The 16,487-nt window shown below is 39.1% G+C and overlaps 1 protein-coding gene across 2 annotated transcripts in view; it reads left to right on the top strand.

Annotated features, from left to right (window-relative positions):
• VPS50 (VPS50 subunit of EARP/GARPII complex) overlaps positions 1-16,487 on the top strand; it is a 2,487,651-nt gene that overhangs the window by 1,615,913 nt on the left and 855,251 nt on the right. For both annotated transcript variants that reach the window (XM_044067641.1, XM_044067642.1), the window contains exon 14: positions 3,840-3,931. In XM_044067641.1, the coding sequence (XP_043923576.1) occupies positions 3,840-3,931 (92 nt within the window). The remainder of the gene's footprint in view (positions 1-3,839; positions 3,932-16,487) is intronic.

Genomic DNA, 16,487 nt, shown 5'->3' with positions numbered 1-16,487 from the left:
CATCCTTTGCAAAGGAAGCAGGCCTGTCAGTCATCTTGGCACAGGCAGAAACCTATTGGACCTTCCACTAGAATGATAACAGTTGCTTAGCCAGTTAGTAAAGCAGTTATCTTTTCTTTGATTCTGGGCACCATTTCCTTCCCCCCTCCCATGCCTGTCTTTCTTCAATCTATCCTGCTACTTCAGTCAAACATATTCAGCCAGTTCTGAATCACTCTATTCATCACCTTGATGTGTCCAGTGTAAGCATTTCTTACTCTGGTCCTCCTTCTCAGTGTGACAAAGTCACACCAGAAACTGACCAGATGCTCATTACACTTTCCTCCCTTTCTCCTTTCACACATCCACTGCACCCATTCAGCTATCTATATTAATTGCATGCTTGTTGTACATAAAAAGCATATGTTATGCTGCCTTTTATATGCCTTTTATCTTTACCAACCACATTCTCTTAATATATATATATATATATATATATATTATATTAATATATATATATATATATATATATATATATATATATATATATATATATATATTCCCACTCTTATTCTCAGCTATCTGAATTACATCTGTATATCCTTAGGTCTTCGTGCAGACTGTTTATTTTGAACAATGATCATGTCTACCATTTGTAAATACGTCTCTACTTTAATTTTATAATTTACTGTACAGCTATTAGTCACTGTGGTGGTGGTGCTGCGGTAGCGTTGTCGCCTCACAGTTAAACGTTGCCCGTTCGATTCTCAGTTAGAGCATCTTCTGTGTGGCGACATGCGTGAACCAGCGTTCCTTCGTTGAAGGTTGTGCGTTAGGCCCGGCAAGCCAGCACGTAAAACTCTACTGCCAATCATTAGCGGACCGGAGTTCCGCTGTGGCGACCCCTAACTGGGAAAAGCCGAAAGACACAAACAGACTGTACAGCTATTAGTCATGTACAAGTCTGTTAAAAATATTTTTTTACATTTAATCTGTACACTACGTATTACATGCTTCATGTATATTTTGGAGCTTTTCTACCGGATCTTCCACTGAAAATGGGCGTCCTGCCCAAACCGGACTTTCCCAGTAAACAAAAGAAGTAATAAATAATTAAATAAATTCCTTGTGGTGGTAGAACTCCAGGAAGGATGAGTCTTGCCTGTTTTGGGCATGTGCAAATCAATTTCTGTCATGTCTCTGTGCATATCCCTTTTAGGTTGAGTGTTTCAAATCATTCATGCTCACTTGGGCCACTAACGCATCATTGTCATATTTGTCCAGTTTGAGGGGATTTAAGAGCCCTAGTAACAACATAGATCCTGGTACCAGAAAGAGAAATGACTGTGACTCTAATCTTGTCTGGCCTGACGAGGGCAAAATTTGTTTACCTAGCAATGGAATTTGCAATTACTATTCACTTCCACATGGACCACTACCAGGGTGTTGTCATATTTCCTAGTTTGAGTGGCATTAGAGCACATGTTACATGGATTCCGGCAATAGATGCGCAACTGACTGCTATACTATTCTTACCAGCCTGGCTTATTCAGGCTGGTGAGTAGGGTCCCTGTGCCTAACAGTAAAGATACCGGTTACCAAGTCATTTTTGTTTGTCTGTGTAGTCAAAGTAAATGGTTTACGGTCTGCAGCTCTGTGACTCCCTGTACTAAGTGATTTTATGAGTGCTTTGTGAGAGTGGTATTGGGCTATTGACTTGAGGCTGAAGTTTACCGTTCTAATTTTCAGAGGCTTGACTGATAAGAGTGTCTCATCCACTAAGGGAAATCCATCAGCTGCAGAAGACATGGCTAACCACCAGTCCATAGTGGCTGTAAGTGCTACACCAGAGGGATCAGGGATAAATGATTAGTGGTCTGAAGTACAAACAATGGCCACAGCAGAGTCGCCCACCTGCAGCTGAGGCAAATTGCTATCTTGTGGTGGCAAAGCCTGTTTGCTTAACTTTTTCTTTCTGCGGCCTGGAGAAGGCCGACCATTGGGCTGTAGTCTTTCCATGGTCAAGCTGAACATGGTGCCTTTTTCCTGGAAAGGAAAGCAGCAAATGCCAGTATAACTACCGGTCCACAAAATTACTTTCTTTGACAGAATAAACACAGCAAAAAGCACTTTAAAACACTATGCCAGTCCCGCCACGGAAAAATAAGCACAATTTCTCCACAGAAAATATGTTAATGGAACTTTTAAACTGACAGGAAAAAACAAGTGCTTTAAAAATACGTTACAGTGTTGAGTCTGTTAAAACACAATGCTGTCACTTGTTGAAATGGGTGGCTAAGCCCTAGTAGTACCCAATGTACTTGCGCCTCTTGTTCTGTTATGGACATGCCTGGGGGTTTTAGTAGAGTTTGCAAAAATTAGAAGCCTCACTGCACAAGAAGCAGGGGAGAAAATGTAAGCAAAAAAGAGAAATACTATAGTCTTTGTAGAACTGTGGAAAAATTTTACTGCATGCGTCCTCATAATTACTTACACATTACTCTGGTTCCTAAGAGTCTGCAGTGACTGCCAGATTGGTCCCATATAACCTTTAAAGTTCTTATAGTCATGTAGTTATGGCTGCACAACTTGGTCCATCTAAACAGAAACAGTTCTTCATTCCAATAGCCAGTTTAGGCCTCTGCATCTCTCTTCCTTTTTATTGTCTGGTTTCTGAGGTGTAGCTGGAATCATCTGCACTTTACCCTAGTTCTTATCATCTCTGGACCTGTTGAATTTTCTTACTCAGATGTTGAAAGAGTCCTGCACACAAGCCGGTTGCATACTCTTTAGGTATCTATCTTTCTGCCTGAATATCTGTCTGCCTGTCTGTTATCTATTAGAATTGCTCAAGGATGTAAGCATTGTGAAAAAGACTCAAAAAAAATTACAAGCAGACTAAAGCATAAATATTGTAAAAATATATATTCTTAAAAATCCTGCACATAATTTAAATACATTTTTCTGAAAAGCTAGCAGAACAGGAATCTCCTAAAGAAGATCTGGGTTGCGCACCCAAATCAGGGAAAGTAACTGAGTCCAGATGACCAAGCCAAGGTAGGCAAAAACAGCCTGTTAGTATTTTCCATCCGAATCCTCAGAACAGCCATCAGCCCTCTTATATTGATCTAAGGGTTTTACCAAGACATAGGGCATCAGAAGCACTTTCAAAATGTACTGTTAACATTTCAAAAAGACGGCATCTGGCTCTGTAAATTGTACTTTCATGCTAACTTTTTTTATTTTATTTATTTATTTATTTAACATTTGTTTACCAGGGTAGTCCAAGTGGACAGCTAGTGGCCATTTTCAGCAGACTCCTGGGGACAAAAGCGCCAAAGATTTACAGAGTAATGAGCAATTTATGGTAACAGTCAAGGTGGCAAAGGTTAAATTTTAACAATTTTAGGAAACGCATGTAAAAAGGTTAGCAAGTTATTAGTACAGAGTTGAAGTACAAACATGTGATCATAGCACTTTATAGACAAGTGTAGGTAGAGTATATATATTTACATTACTGAGTCGTAGTACAGTATAAGCATATAAACAGTATGTACAGTGAGAGTAAGCGGAACACAGTATTTGTAATTTGTCTAAAGCATCAATCAGGAAAAGCATCCTACAGTAGGGTGGGACTTCAGGGAGGTCAATTGCAGTTACATAAATATTTGGTGAAAATGTATGATTTGAGGAGGTTTTTGAAAGTGGATGTACATTTCTGTAGTCTGAGGTGCAAATGCAAATATTTTCAACAAAAAAAATCTTTGGAAGCACTTTAATTGTAAGTTGTGTTGCAGTTTGTTTCTGTATGTTCTAGGTACATTTGAATATTGTAACCTTGTGCATTTTTTTACTTTTAGATGGCGCAGTTGTGGTGAACACAGATGAGTCCAACTTTGATCGTGGTTATGTGAAAAAGAAGTTGGAGCATGGTCTGTCTCGCATTTGGCAGGTTTGTCATTTTAGTGTGTTTTATTGTTTCATTTTCTGCTGTATTTACTGTGATGCATGCATAATGTATGAGGTCTTACATGGACTGTAAGCAGAAAGGCCTTTTTTTGTGCACTTCATGATTTCCAAAGCCTTTCTTGGTGAACCAAATTCCATATCACATGTCAGTCTTTCTGTGCTAGAATTGACGTCTTACATCTCTAGAGAAGCAACAAAACAATTAATTCCTGCGCAAAAGATCTAAACCTCCATCACCACATTAACAGGGCCAGCTGGTATGATAGTTGATTAACCTATCGTGTAGTTGTCCTCTGTGTTTGGAATTGACCCCCCCCCCCCGCCTTGCATGTCAAACTAAGTAATTCATTGATGTTCATCATGTTTCACTGTTGCAGTCATTACTCTTAGGTTATCCTGCTGGCAGGCTACCCTCAGTCGGCCAGAATTCCAAAGTCTAGGTCCGACGTCGATTGCTATCGCCTCTTCCCTGACATCAGTGCACCAGGGGTATAAAAAGATGCAGCCAACACCATTTTCTTCAGTCTTTCTTGCCGCGTGGTGCCCGAAGCAAAAGCAGTTTGCAAGTGCCGGTCGGCCGACTACTGAGATTTTCAAATCCGAATTTCAGAACCAAAGTCTTCATTAAAGCTAAGTACCCCGTTTGGGAAACTTTTTTCTTGCTCCAGACCAATGTCAGAAAAAGTTAACAATTGTATTTCTTGTGGAAAGCAAATACCTCATAAGGATTTTCACTCTTACTGTATTCCTTGCCTAGGCCCTGATCACAACGTTGCTAGCTGTCAGTTTTGTGCTAGATTTAACCAACGCACTATCAAGCGTCAGTTCAATTTTGCATTTCATTACTTTGGCCAAAGATTTAATTATATAATGCCATCGGACCAGCCAACTACCGGAGTTTACAAAAAACGCAAGGACAAGGAAAAGGATAGGCATCCGAGGTCCAAAACTGACGACAAAGCCTCTGCTAGGCCAGTCGCCGGTTCCCCGGTTCTCAGTGAGGCGCTTTCGCAGCCCCTGGCGCCCGCTACCTCAGAGCCACAGGCTGCTTCCGACTCCCACGTGGAGCCGACTGGGCCTTTGGATACTCAAGGTATTTGACACTCGGAAATCATTCCCTCAGATGGGTCTGGAGCCGCTGAGCAGGCATCAGCTTCTGAGGGTGTCTTCAGACCTACACAACTATATATTAAGCCATCTTCAGCTTCAAAGACAAAGACTAAAGCAGCTCTCTAAGGACAAAGAAATAAGTACAGCATTCTCCTACTCAGACTTCCATGCCTAAAAAACAGATGCTCAAAATGGCCGAAGACCTAATTACTTTGATCAGGGGCTCCCATCCCTCTCCTGATAAGAGGCCTAGGCAAGAGACAGAGTATGATTCTTCTGATCAAGTTTCTATTTCCTCTGATTCCTCTTCTGAACAGGATTACTCCATGCTTCCCTATGAGGATTCTGATGCTGAAGAATCCATTCCTTCAGCCTCTCCTCCTGAGGATTATTCTTTTGGGGAAACCCTGCATACCATGAGGGAGCATTTCCACTGGGAGAGCCAAGATTATTCTGAATCTAAGAAAAGGCTCAGAGACTTTCTGCTACTTCCCCAGCACAGACCCCTTGCTATTCCACCTGTTCTAGACATTGTAGATGTATTTTCAGAGTCCGGCCTGTCTCCTGACTCTTTACCCCCTGCACCTGCTAAGCCAGACAGATACTACAGGGTCCTGGATTCTCATAAATTCCTATATAAAAACCCCGCTGCTGATCCAGAAACTATATCTCAGGGTCCCAAAGGGGTTAAAGCTCCACTGCAAAAAACCCTGTCCCCTCTGATAGGGATTCTAGGGCTCTAGACAGATAGGGGAAAAAAGTCTGTACTTCTGCTACCCTGGCTGTAAGGGCTTTAAATTGTCAGTTTCATATGCTTAAATATCAGCAATATTTAATGTCACTGCTTAAACAGAAATTGTTGACAAATACTGAATGTTCAGAGAACAAGGAATTGCAGGAGTTATTGCATGCAGCTGAACAAGAGGGAAAGCATACTTTGCAATGTGGTTGTGATTCACTGGAGGCTTCTTGCAGGGCCGCTGTTACAGGTTCTGTTATTAGAAGGCATGCTTGATTAAAGGAACAGAATCTGCCTGATCATGTTAAAGCAAAATTATTAGATGCACCATTACAGCATGATGCTTTGTTTGGTACTAAAGCAGAAGAGGTGTTGAAAAAAATGGAGGATAAAGCAAAATCCTTGCAGACAGTCAAGGATTTCTTACAGGTACAGCCACCCAAGTTTAGCAGGAATTGGCCTTCTAAAAATTGGTCCTTTCCAGTGTCAGACAGACCACAAAGAGGTAGATACAGGCGTCCCAGAGGCAGATCTCAGCCCCAAGGCTCATACAGGCCTAAACAATGGGGTGCTGCTACCTCTAAAAGCGGAGAAGACAAATCACAACCTTACAGGAAACAGTCCCAATGACTTTCCTCTACCAGATCCAAGCACTTTTCTTTTGGCAGCCCCCTTAGGGGGAAAACTAGCACATTTTTCATCAAATTGGCAAATGGTTACCCAAGACAAATGGGTCCTGAACATAGTGTCGTTCAGCAAGCAACACCGGTAACACAAACTAGCCAGCAAGTTAATGCGCACGACGCAATTCCAATGACGTCACAACGTTGCGATGAAGGAGGACCGAATGGTGATGGAGTCCTAATGGAGTTAGTTACAGGAGGTAACAGCTTGAATACAGCCAATACATCGAGCACCTGCACTCCAACAAAACAAAAAGTTGATTTCAAAAATAAGAAACAGGTGGAGATTTCTGCTTTTTTTCCGTTTCGGTTAAAACAACCGGAAAAGGTAATAATTCGGAAAGCACAGCAAGAAAAGAACCTAAATGTAGCAACACCACAGCAGCAAGCTGTGCAAGGGGGAAAAAGAAAGAACGACAGCCCACGGCAAGTCAACAAATTACCCCGCAGATAAATGTAGCTGCTCCTACCATCAATGAAGGTACTTTAAACCTAACACAATGTCGTTTATCTGAAGATCATTACAAACTGCTGAGCAAAGGATTGAAATCCATACCCTTTGCTATGGACAATATAGCTAATGCAATTATTGACCTTAGATTATTTACTAGAAGTATAATGTTGAAGCTATTATTTACAAATATGAATCCCACTGAAATGTTTTATAAAAAGTCTAGTACTTTTATTCCTCAGTTGTCACCAGTGCTATTGGCTTTTACTAATATAGTTGAAATTGAATTAAGGTCCTTATATACAAAGAAATGTGATAAAATAAGAAAATATAATTTAACATATGAGGAATATCAAGCTCTTCTGGAATTAAGGAATGATAAAGAATTAATTATAAAGCAAGCAGATAAGGGTGGGGCCACTGTGCTTATGGACAGAAGTTTTTATAATACAAAATTTAAAAATTTTCTTGCTGATGTCAACACATTTAAACAAATAACCTTTGTAGAAGTAAAGAATCAAATAATGCAAGTAAATATGGTTATATATGACATGCAGTTAAATAATGAAATCACATTAGATTTATTTAATTATTTTTCTGTTCCATGCCCCAGAATCCCACAGATTTATGAAATCCCGAAAATCCACAAATCATTACAAGACCCTCCACTGAGACCTATTGTTTCAGGTAGAGGGTGGGTAACTGAACCCATCTCTAAATATTTACAAAAAGAATTGGCGAAATTATTACCTAGGTGTAATAGTATTATAAAGGACACAACTGATTTTTTGAGTAAATTAAATACATGGTATGGCATGGCAACAAATGAATATATTCTGGTGACACTTGATGTGGAATCACTATTTACAGTCATTCCCATTGACTACGGTGTTGAAGCCATAAGGAGACTATTATTAATGGACTCCACTAAGCAACCATGTGAAGTAGAAAAATTATGTTTACTATTAGACCTAGTTTTGACTAAGAATGTATTTATTTTTGATGGCATTCCTTATAAACAGCTTACAGGAGTAGCCATGGGAACCTCAGTGGCGAATACATTTGCAAATCTTGTGCTATATTACTGGGAGAAAAAATATGTACTAAGTAATAATAATGCACATAATGTATATGTAAAAAGTTATGTTAGATTTGTGGATGACTGCTTTTTTGTATGGGAAGGTACTGAAGAGAATTTATTGCTATATTTATCCTACTTAAATAATACAACTAACTTTTTAAAGTTTAAAATGGATTATTCTAGGCAGAGTATAGTGTTTCTGGATGTTAAATTGTATAAAAGAAATGAAAAATTGGAAACAATGATCCATAAGAAAGAAGTTCATACAGTAAGATATTTGAAAAAAGCAAGTATGCATCCCCCATATATATTTAAGGGAATTGTTAAATCACAAATGATTAGGGTGAGTAAATTAACAACTGATAACAAACAATATGAAGCTGAAATAGCTAAAATGAAGGATGAATTTGTAACCAATGGTTACACTGAGATTATAGTAAATAGTATTATGGAAGAAGTGAATTTAGGTAGACATAATATGTTTAAACCAGTATTTAATGTCTCTTTAACACAAATTGAGGACTCCTATACAGTACAAAGGATAGGGCAACAGCAAAAAAGTAGATATGTTATGACATACAATGGGTATACATATCAAACTATTAAGATTATCCTAAGAAACTGGCCAATATTGATGGCTATGCCAGAAATAGAAAAGCTGGTAGGCCCTAAACCTAGTTTTATGATAGAAACCATCAATCTATAAAAAGTATATTATGTTACAAAGATTTTAAGGAAACATAAGCCAGAACAAGGTAGGCTAGGCACTTATAAATGCCAAAACTGTACTTGCTGCAAAGATATATTTGAATCTGACCAAATATTCAGACACCCTGTTACAAATAAGGAATATAAGTTTCACATAGCAGCAACATGTAATACGAGTAGATTAGTCTACCTCGCTACCTGTACGCATTGCTATACATTTTATATAGGGAAAACTACTAGACGGCTTAAGGACCGTATTATAGAACATAGATCTGAAATGAATAGGAAAGTACAAACAAATGCCCTATATAAACATATCATGGAATTTGAGACTCATAATTTTAAATTTAGAGTGGTAGATATAGTTGAGCAATCTATAAGAGGTGGGGACATAAATAATGCTATAGAGTTAAAAGAATTAGACTGGATAATTAGACTACAGGCAGATTCGAATCCAGGTCTTAACAGTGCAGTCAGTATAAAGCCTGTTTTAGTCAGAAAGCAGTTAGAAATAAAATAAAATAAGATTAATATATGCTAAATATATGTGTATGTATGCTATTATACTGCTTTTTAGATGATAGTTATGTTTAGTAAAATTCTGTCATTTTTAAAGTTTTATCGAAATTTCAAATATAAATGGTTGATTATATGCTTTTAAATTATCTAATGATGTAATTGTTTAGATATATTTTTATAGGCTGGTTCTGATCATGTGTTTTTTAAATAACCCTCTATATAAAGAACTTTTAGATGTGATTATGTATGCTGATGAAGGGATGTGAGCCCGAAAGCTTCATTAAATACTACGTTCTTGGTGATTACTTAGCTTTGTTTTATTTGGATATTTGGCAGTGAAGTGTTTTCTGGATTCCTGAACATAGTGTCCCAAGGCTACAGGTTCCATTTTCACACTCTACCAAGGTCAAAAGGTATGCCAGACCTACCACACAATCAATGGGCAGAGGCACAAAACCAAATTACAGCCCTCATGGACATGAGGGCCATTCAGCAAGTACCACAAAAAGAGCAGGGGCAAGGATTTTACTCCAGACTTTTCCTAGTACCCAGAAAGGACAAAACCTGGAGACCAATACTAGACCTGTCTATACTAAATACGTTTCTGGAAGTTCCAAAATTCAAGATGTTGACTCTACAGCAGCTACTGCTCATGCTGAGCAAGAAGGCTTGGCTCGTAACTTTGGACCTAAAAGAGGCATACCTGCATGTCCCAATCAGACAATCTTGCAGAAGATACCTCAGATTCATAGCTGGCTCAATGCATTACTAATTCTCTGCACTGCCCTTTGACTTATCTACTGCGCCCAGGGTCTTCACAAAATGCCTGGCACCAGTAATTGCGTTTTGTAGGCAAAAAGGAATTCAAATATATCCATACCTGGACGACTGCCTAATTCAAGCAGAGGACAAAGACATTCTTCTAAAGCATCTGGCATTTGTAAAAAGATTACTAATTGGCCTAGGGTACACAGTAAACAAAAAGAAATCAAAACTAGTGCCCTCTCAAGAGATAATATTCCTGGGTGCAAGCATAAATACAACTGGCCAGATGGCTTATCTCACGCCAGACAAACAAAAGCAACTAACTACTTACTTCAAGAAAAGGGCAACAAAAACCCACTTATCTGCAAGGAATATCCTGCAGGCCTTGGGTTTCATGGCATCCTGCATTCTACTAATTCCATATGCCAGACTGCATATGAGGAAACTACAGTGGTATCTAAAAGTGTTTGGACTCAGCATTGCCACAGCCTGGAGACAGTAATTGCACTCATTCCCTGCCTGCAACAGGAGTTTCGATGGTGGGCAGAAACCTGTCACCACAACAAGGGTCTGCCATTCAGTTTACCCACAAACAGACAGACACTGACAACGGATGCATCAGATTATGCTTGGGGGGCCCATATGGCAGGAAAATGTATTCAGGGCACATGGCCTGCAAACCAGATGCATCTTCACATCAGTCAAAAAGAGATGCTAGCTGTTCAAAATGCCCTGACATCTTTCAAGGACCTGCTTCATCCAGGACAGTTACTGATAAAGACAGACAACACTACAGTCATGTGGTGCATAAACAAGCAGGGAGGTACACATTCCTACCCCCTCTGCAGACAAGCAATGACCTTATGGGACACAGCATTGGCTTTTCAAGTTCACCTGCAAGCACAATTCCTGCCAGGAAAAACAAATACTCTGGCAGATGAACTAAGCAGAAATCTCATGGATCCCCACGAATGGAACTCAAACTTCTCACTTGCTGACCCAACAAAACAATCAGATCCTGCACAGCCAACTCAGGATCTTAAATCTGGCAGCATGGCGGATAATGTAGCCATTCAGAACACTCCTCTTTCAAAAGCTGTTATGGATGTTATCTTGGAGGCCAGAAGGCCCAGTACCAGAAAATCTTATGCAGAAAAATGGAAGAGATCTGTGCTTGGAACCAGGAACAAGGCACTGACACGTGTATACCAAATATCCCTCAGATTTTACAATACCTAACTGAGATGCTGAACAAAGGCCTTTCTTTCTCATCAATTAAGATTCATGCCTCTGCCATTTCAGCCCATTACAATACGGAACCACCTGTCTTTTCTCATCCTTTAATAAGGCAGTACCTCAGAGGGGCCAAAAACATTAGGCCTCCAAGGAGTGCAGCAGTTCCGGCCTGGGACCTCAATTATGTTTTGGAAAAACTCACACTGCCTCCTTTCGAGCCAGCATCAACAGCAGATGTAAAATTCTTATCCTGGAAAACAGCTCTGCTCCTAGCAATAACCTCTGCAAGGCAAGTCTCGGAGTTGCAAGCACTCATGGCTGTGGAACATTTCATCATTTTTCATCCAGACAGGGTTTCTCTGAGGACAAACCCTACATTTATGCCTAAGATGGTGTCCAGTGTGGCCCTCAACCAAACCATTCACTTGCCTACCTTTTATCCAAATCCACAGAACAAGGGTGAGAAAATTCTGCATTCTTTGGACATACACAGGCAGTTAAGCTTCTACTTGGACAGAACTAAAGCTTTCAGAAAGACTGAGCAACTTTTAGTCTCATATGCTGCAGGATTACAAGGAAAGGCTATCTCAAAACAGACTATTTCTAAATGGATAGGCCATTGCATCCGTTTCTGCTATTTTCAACATGGCAAATCAGTGCCTAAGGGCATTAGGCCTCATTCCACCAGAGCAGCAGCCACTTCAGCAGCCTTCCTCAGAGGAGTACCAACCAAAGATATCTTAGAGGCTGCAACTTGGACTTCAGTGCACACCTTCACAAAGCACTACCACTTACCTCTTTACTCTTAATTCCAGAGCAGACTTTGCCACTGCAGTTCTGCAGGGCCTCATAGCCTCTCCTAATCCTATTTAGCCCAGCCACCCATCCTCAGCTTTGGGATTCAACCCAAGAGTAATGGCTGCAACAGTGAAACACGATGAACATAGTACAGTTGTGTACCTACCAGAAATGTAGATGTTCGAGTGTATTCACTGTTGCACTCCAGGTTACCCACCCACCATCCCCCTTTTCTTTGCTGGGACTTATCTGCACTTCTCTAGCCTATACAACCTATTTGGTGTATTTGCTTGTAGATGAAGGAAATTTTATTTTTGTGCATGCATTTTTATTGGCATATTTTTCAGCCTACTAATTTGGGGGCACCTGACATCTGGGGCAAGAAAAACTGAAGAAAATGGCGTCGGCTGCATCTTTTATACCCCTGGCGCACTGACGTCAGGGAAGAGGCGACAGCAACCGACGCCGGACCTAGACTTTGGAATTCTGGCCGACTGAGGGTAGCCTGCCAGCAGGATAACCCAAGAGTAATGACTGCAACAGTGAATACACTTGAACATCTACATGTATGGTAGGTACACAACTGTACTGTTGGTTTGTTGCTGAGAGATTGCAATGTCATGGGAATGAACACTTTATTTCATCATTGTTATTTATTATGTTATTATGAAGAACCTTGTCCTGTGGATCAGTTATTCTTTTGCATTTACTCGAGGTTCTTGCCATGTAAATTACCGTATGTATGTTTTACTGTGCTGTCCCAAGTATTCCATCAGGTAATGAGGCTTTCTGCTGGTACTGGATGTGAAGAGAACTGTCACCTGCCAAACAGTGCGCATCTTTTTGTTGTTTGCATGAGGAAAGACAAACGGGTGAGATACCAAGAATGGTGATCTTGACTTTCTTATTCCATTTTATTCTGTGCTGCAGAACTGTGTGAAAATTATGATGTAATGGTGTAAACCCACACACCGCAGGAAACATTATGGTATCAGCTAGCTAGTTGAAAGTCTGTATTTTCAGCAGCCTTATAAACTGAATGTTGCATCCAGAAACTGAGTATGTTTATTTCAGCTGAGTCTTTCTACAAGTTATCTTTATTCGGTACCACCCTTAATGCAGCATTATTAAGTATAATTTTGGCTTGAAATTCCCACTGTGCCAAGGTTTTACAGCACAAAGGTATTAAGACTTTGCCATCATCACACATCTAACATCAGGAGCTCTCACCCTTGAGTCTGAAATTAGATTCATCCTGTCTTCCTTTCCAATTCATTTTTTTTAGACACTCCTATGATTGGGGGTTGGGAGGGTCATGCCAAGATGCTTAATAAATAGCAGAGAGAAAGGAAATGTTGTCAAAACTCCATGAGTCTGTATTCCTGCCACTTTGCATAGCCTTCTGTGAACCATAAGGCATGCAAATCACTGAACCTAGCTCAATAGCCTTAATGCTACTCACCCATATGTAACAATGTAACATCTCCTGTTTTAAAAAATGTTGTCAAATAAAAGGTGTGTATGTATATGTATATATATATATATATATATATATATGTGTGTGTGTGTGTGTGTGTGTGTGTGTGTGTGTATATATATATATATGTATATATATATATATATATATATATATACATATACATATATATATATATATATATATATATATATATATACGTATATATGCATATGAGGAGCATGCATTATATTGCATTGATAAGTAAATTAATTGTAACACTAAAGTATGCACGTAATGGGTTGTTTGTATCAAATGTGAAACCATTTCACATAATCTTGAATACATCTAAGTAAATTCAACTTTTCAGTCTTTAGAATCATTTTAACTGTGCAACAGTTCATTTGTCTGTCTGGTTTCTTCAGTGGCCTACCACATCTGGAGAATATAATTTTCTGGTTTCTTCAGTGGCCTACCACATCTGGAGAATGTAATTTTCTGGTTTCTTCAGAGGCCTACTGCATCTGGGGAATGTAACTGATTTCTTCAGTGGCTTACCACATCTGGAGAATGTAACTGAGTTATTTACACCATGCTTCTGTTCTTGCTTTTGAGACATGGCTTGCTGCACTCCAGCTTCATGTAGAGGCACAGCTTCTGGAGTCTGTCTCGATAAATTTTAGCTATCCCTGGTTAGAATGGTTTATCTTTTCTTGCAGCTGGATTGATTATGAAATATCTGGTTGCTGTTCCTCCTGAAACTTCATCTTCATTGAGCTTATCTTGTACAAAAGTTTACTACTTCTACACAACTTACTGTCTGACTCAGTATTAAAGGTGTGAGACTTGCAAGTCTCAAAACTTAAAAAAAAAAACAGGGTGGGAGGTTGGCCTAATGGTTAAGGTGTTTACCTTACAGACATAAGGTGCAGGGTTTGATTCTCACATGGGGTAACTGGCTATGTTTAACATGACCTGAAAGGGCAGGTAACCTAGCACTAACCTATGAACCTATAGTTGAAACAAGGAAAACTGTAGTTGAAACAAGGAAGAGTGAATTCATAAACTCGTTTTTACACATTTGAAGTGATTCTTTTGCAGACTGAGCTTTCCCCATGCCTCTGACATCAATGCTATCCATCCCACACCGCTGCTGCTTAGATGTACTAAGTCTGACACTGCCCTACCTCTGATTAATGATTAAAGGGAGTACTCTTAAGTTCACACATCCTTGAACTTAATTTATAGTCTGTCATTTCTGTTATTATGAGGATGACAGTTATAGTCCATGGCATTTCAACAGGTACCCTTGCATTCTTCCCTGTGAACTAAATAAAATCTTGGTTTAGCTGCTTTACAAACAGTTTTAGCTTCAGACTATTTTTTGACTGAACATTATCCACTGTACTTGTACCCAATTTAAACTGCACATTCTGTTTTTAAATTCCTAATATTTCTTTCCGTGTATGTCATGCATTACTGTTTCACTGCTTCTGAAGGATTGTCAGATTTCAGTGTATCAAGCCTTCTCAAACAGTTCATATAATTGACTCTCATATTACTTTTTAACAAAATGCAAATTCTTCTGAACAGACTTCATTTTCCATTTACACCCCCATTTAGCACAGTTTCTGTAGGACTGATTAAAATGTGGGGAGTACCTCCTCTCGTATTTATGGCCACATCTGCAAAATTGAATTAAAGGTTTTTGATAATTTTCCTTCACTTTGCGTTCTCATACTTATAGGGCTCTTTATTTCATCTCCATTACTTTTACAACACATCCTCTTTACTGTTTTGGCACACGTTCTTTTTCTTAGGTCTTCTAACCATTTACTAGCTCTGCATACATCCACGGCTTTTAGGTCAGGTCTGTTCCTGTTAATAGTACACCTTGTTGTATCGTTTTGTATACCCAGAGTTATTTACCTTTCACTAGAAAATCATGCAGTTCATCTAATCCACGGCCATTAGTTTAATTTGCTGAATATAATCTTCTGTAATCTCTGTGGAACGTTCTACTTTTGCAAAGAACAAATGTGTAACACATTGAAAATGCTTTCTGGACTGACAGTAGTCTGTGATTTTTTTTTTCTCTGTATGCTGCTGTTTTATATTTTCCTTACTAAAAAAGAAGTGTTAACTTTATTTATGACTTCTTCCCTAGTAATATGCAATAATGTTGTGCAACCTCTTCACTGGAACTGAAAAATGTATAGATTGTATGTATCCATAGCTTCTGATTTCTAACAGAATCCACAATAGTGAAAGAAATCCTGGTGGTGGAAGCTGTACTTCCACTGTGAATGTTACTTATCTAGTCCCAAGCAGAGGCAATATTAGGATCAAATCTCTTCCACTCAAATTTGGTGTCTTTGAACCAATCCACTTTGCTTAAGTTGCCTTTATTGTGTATTGTTTGTAAACAGGACAAGTGTCAAGACTTACTTTTTTATTTGCAGGAAACATAGTCAGTATTTAGTTGTGGAAAAGTACTAGACTCTGAGATCTGATGTATTCTTATAGTTGGAGTGTTACCACAGTAGGCACAGGATTAGGATGAAAGTGCTTTTGGGAAAAACTGCTGAATTGGAATCCGAAGTTTGATAAATGGTTGTTGACCTACCAAGGAGGGGTCTCATCACAGATCTGTTGGTACATTAAAAATTATCTGTTATTTCTATAAAGGACCTATTGTAACATCAGATCTTCCTTCTGAGAAGATAAGCTTTCCTCCATCCTTTTTCTGTCAAAGCGCTTCCAGTATTTAGCCATAGGAAGGAGGATGATCCAGGCAGCTGCTTCTTTTGAGCCAGTAACCTTTCATTATATCTTATTCTTTGATAATTCTCAACTAGATGTGCTGTCTAGGTCTTTAAAAGAACATGGGAGGTGAAGAAACGTGCTTGGTTTTATTTCACATTTGTGTTATATTAGTATGTATTATGCTGATACATGGAAGCTGACCACATAGGGAACTATTTTGGATAAGC

This window comes from Protopterus annectens, chromosome 3.part1 (genome assembly GCF_019279795.1).
Source record: "Protopterus annectens isolate FY-2018-M chromosome 3.part1, PAN1.0, whole genome shotgun sequence".
In the NCBI taxonomy this organism is placed as follows: Eukaryota; Metazoa; Chordata; order Ceratodontiformes; family Protopteridae; genus Protopterus; species Protopterus annectens.
This window is presented reverse-complemented; position numbering and strand designations above follow the sequence as displayed.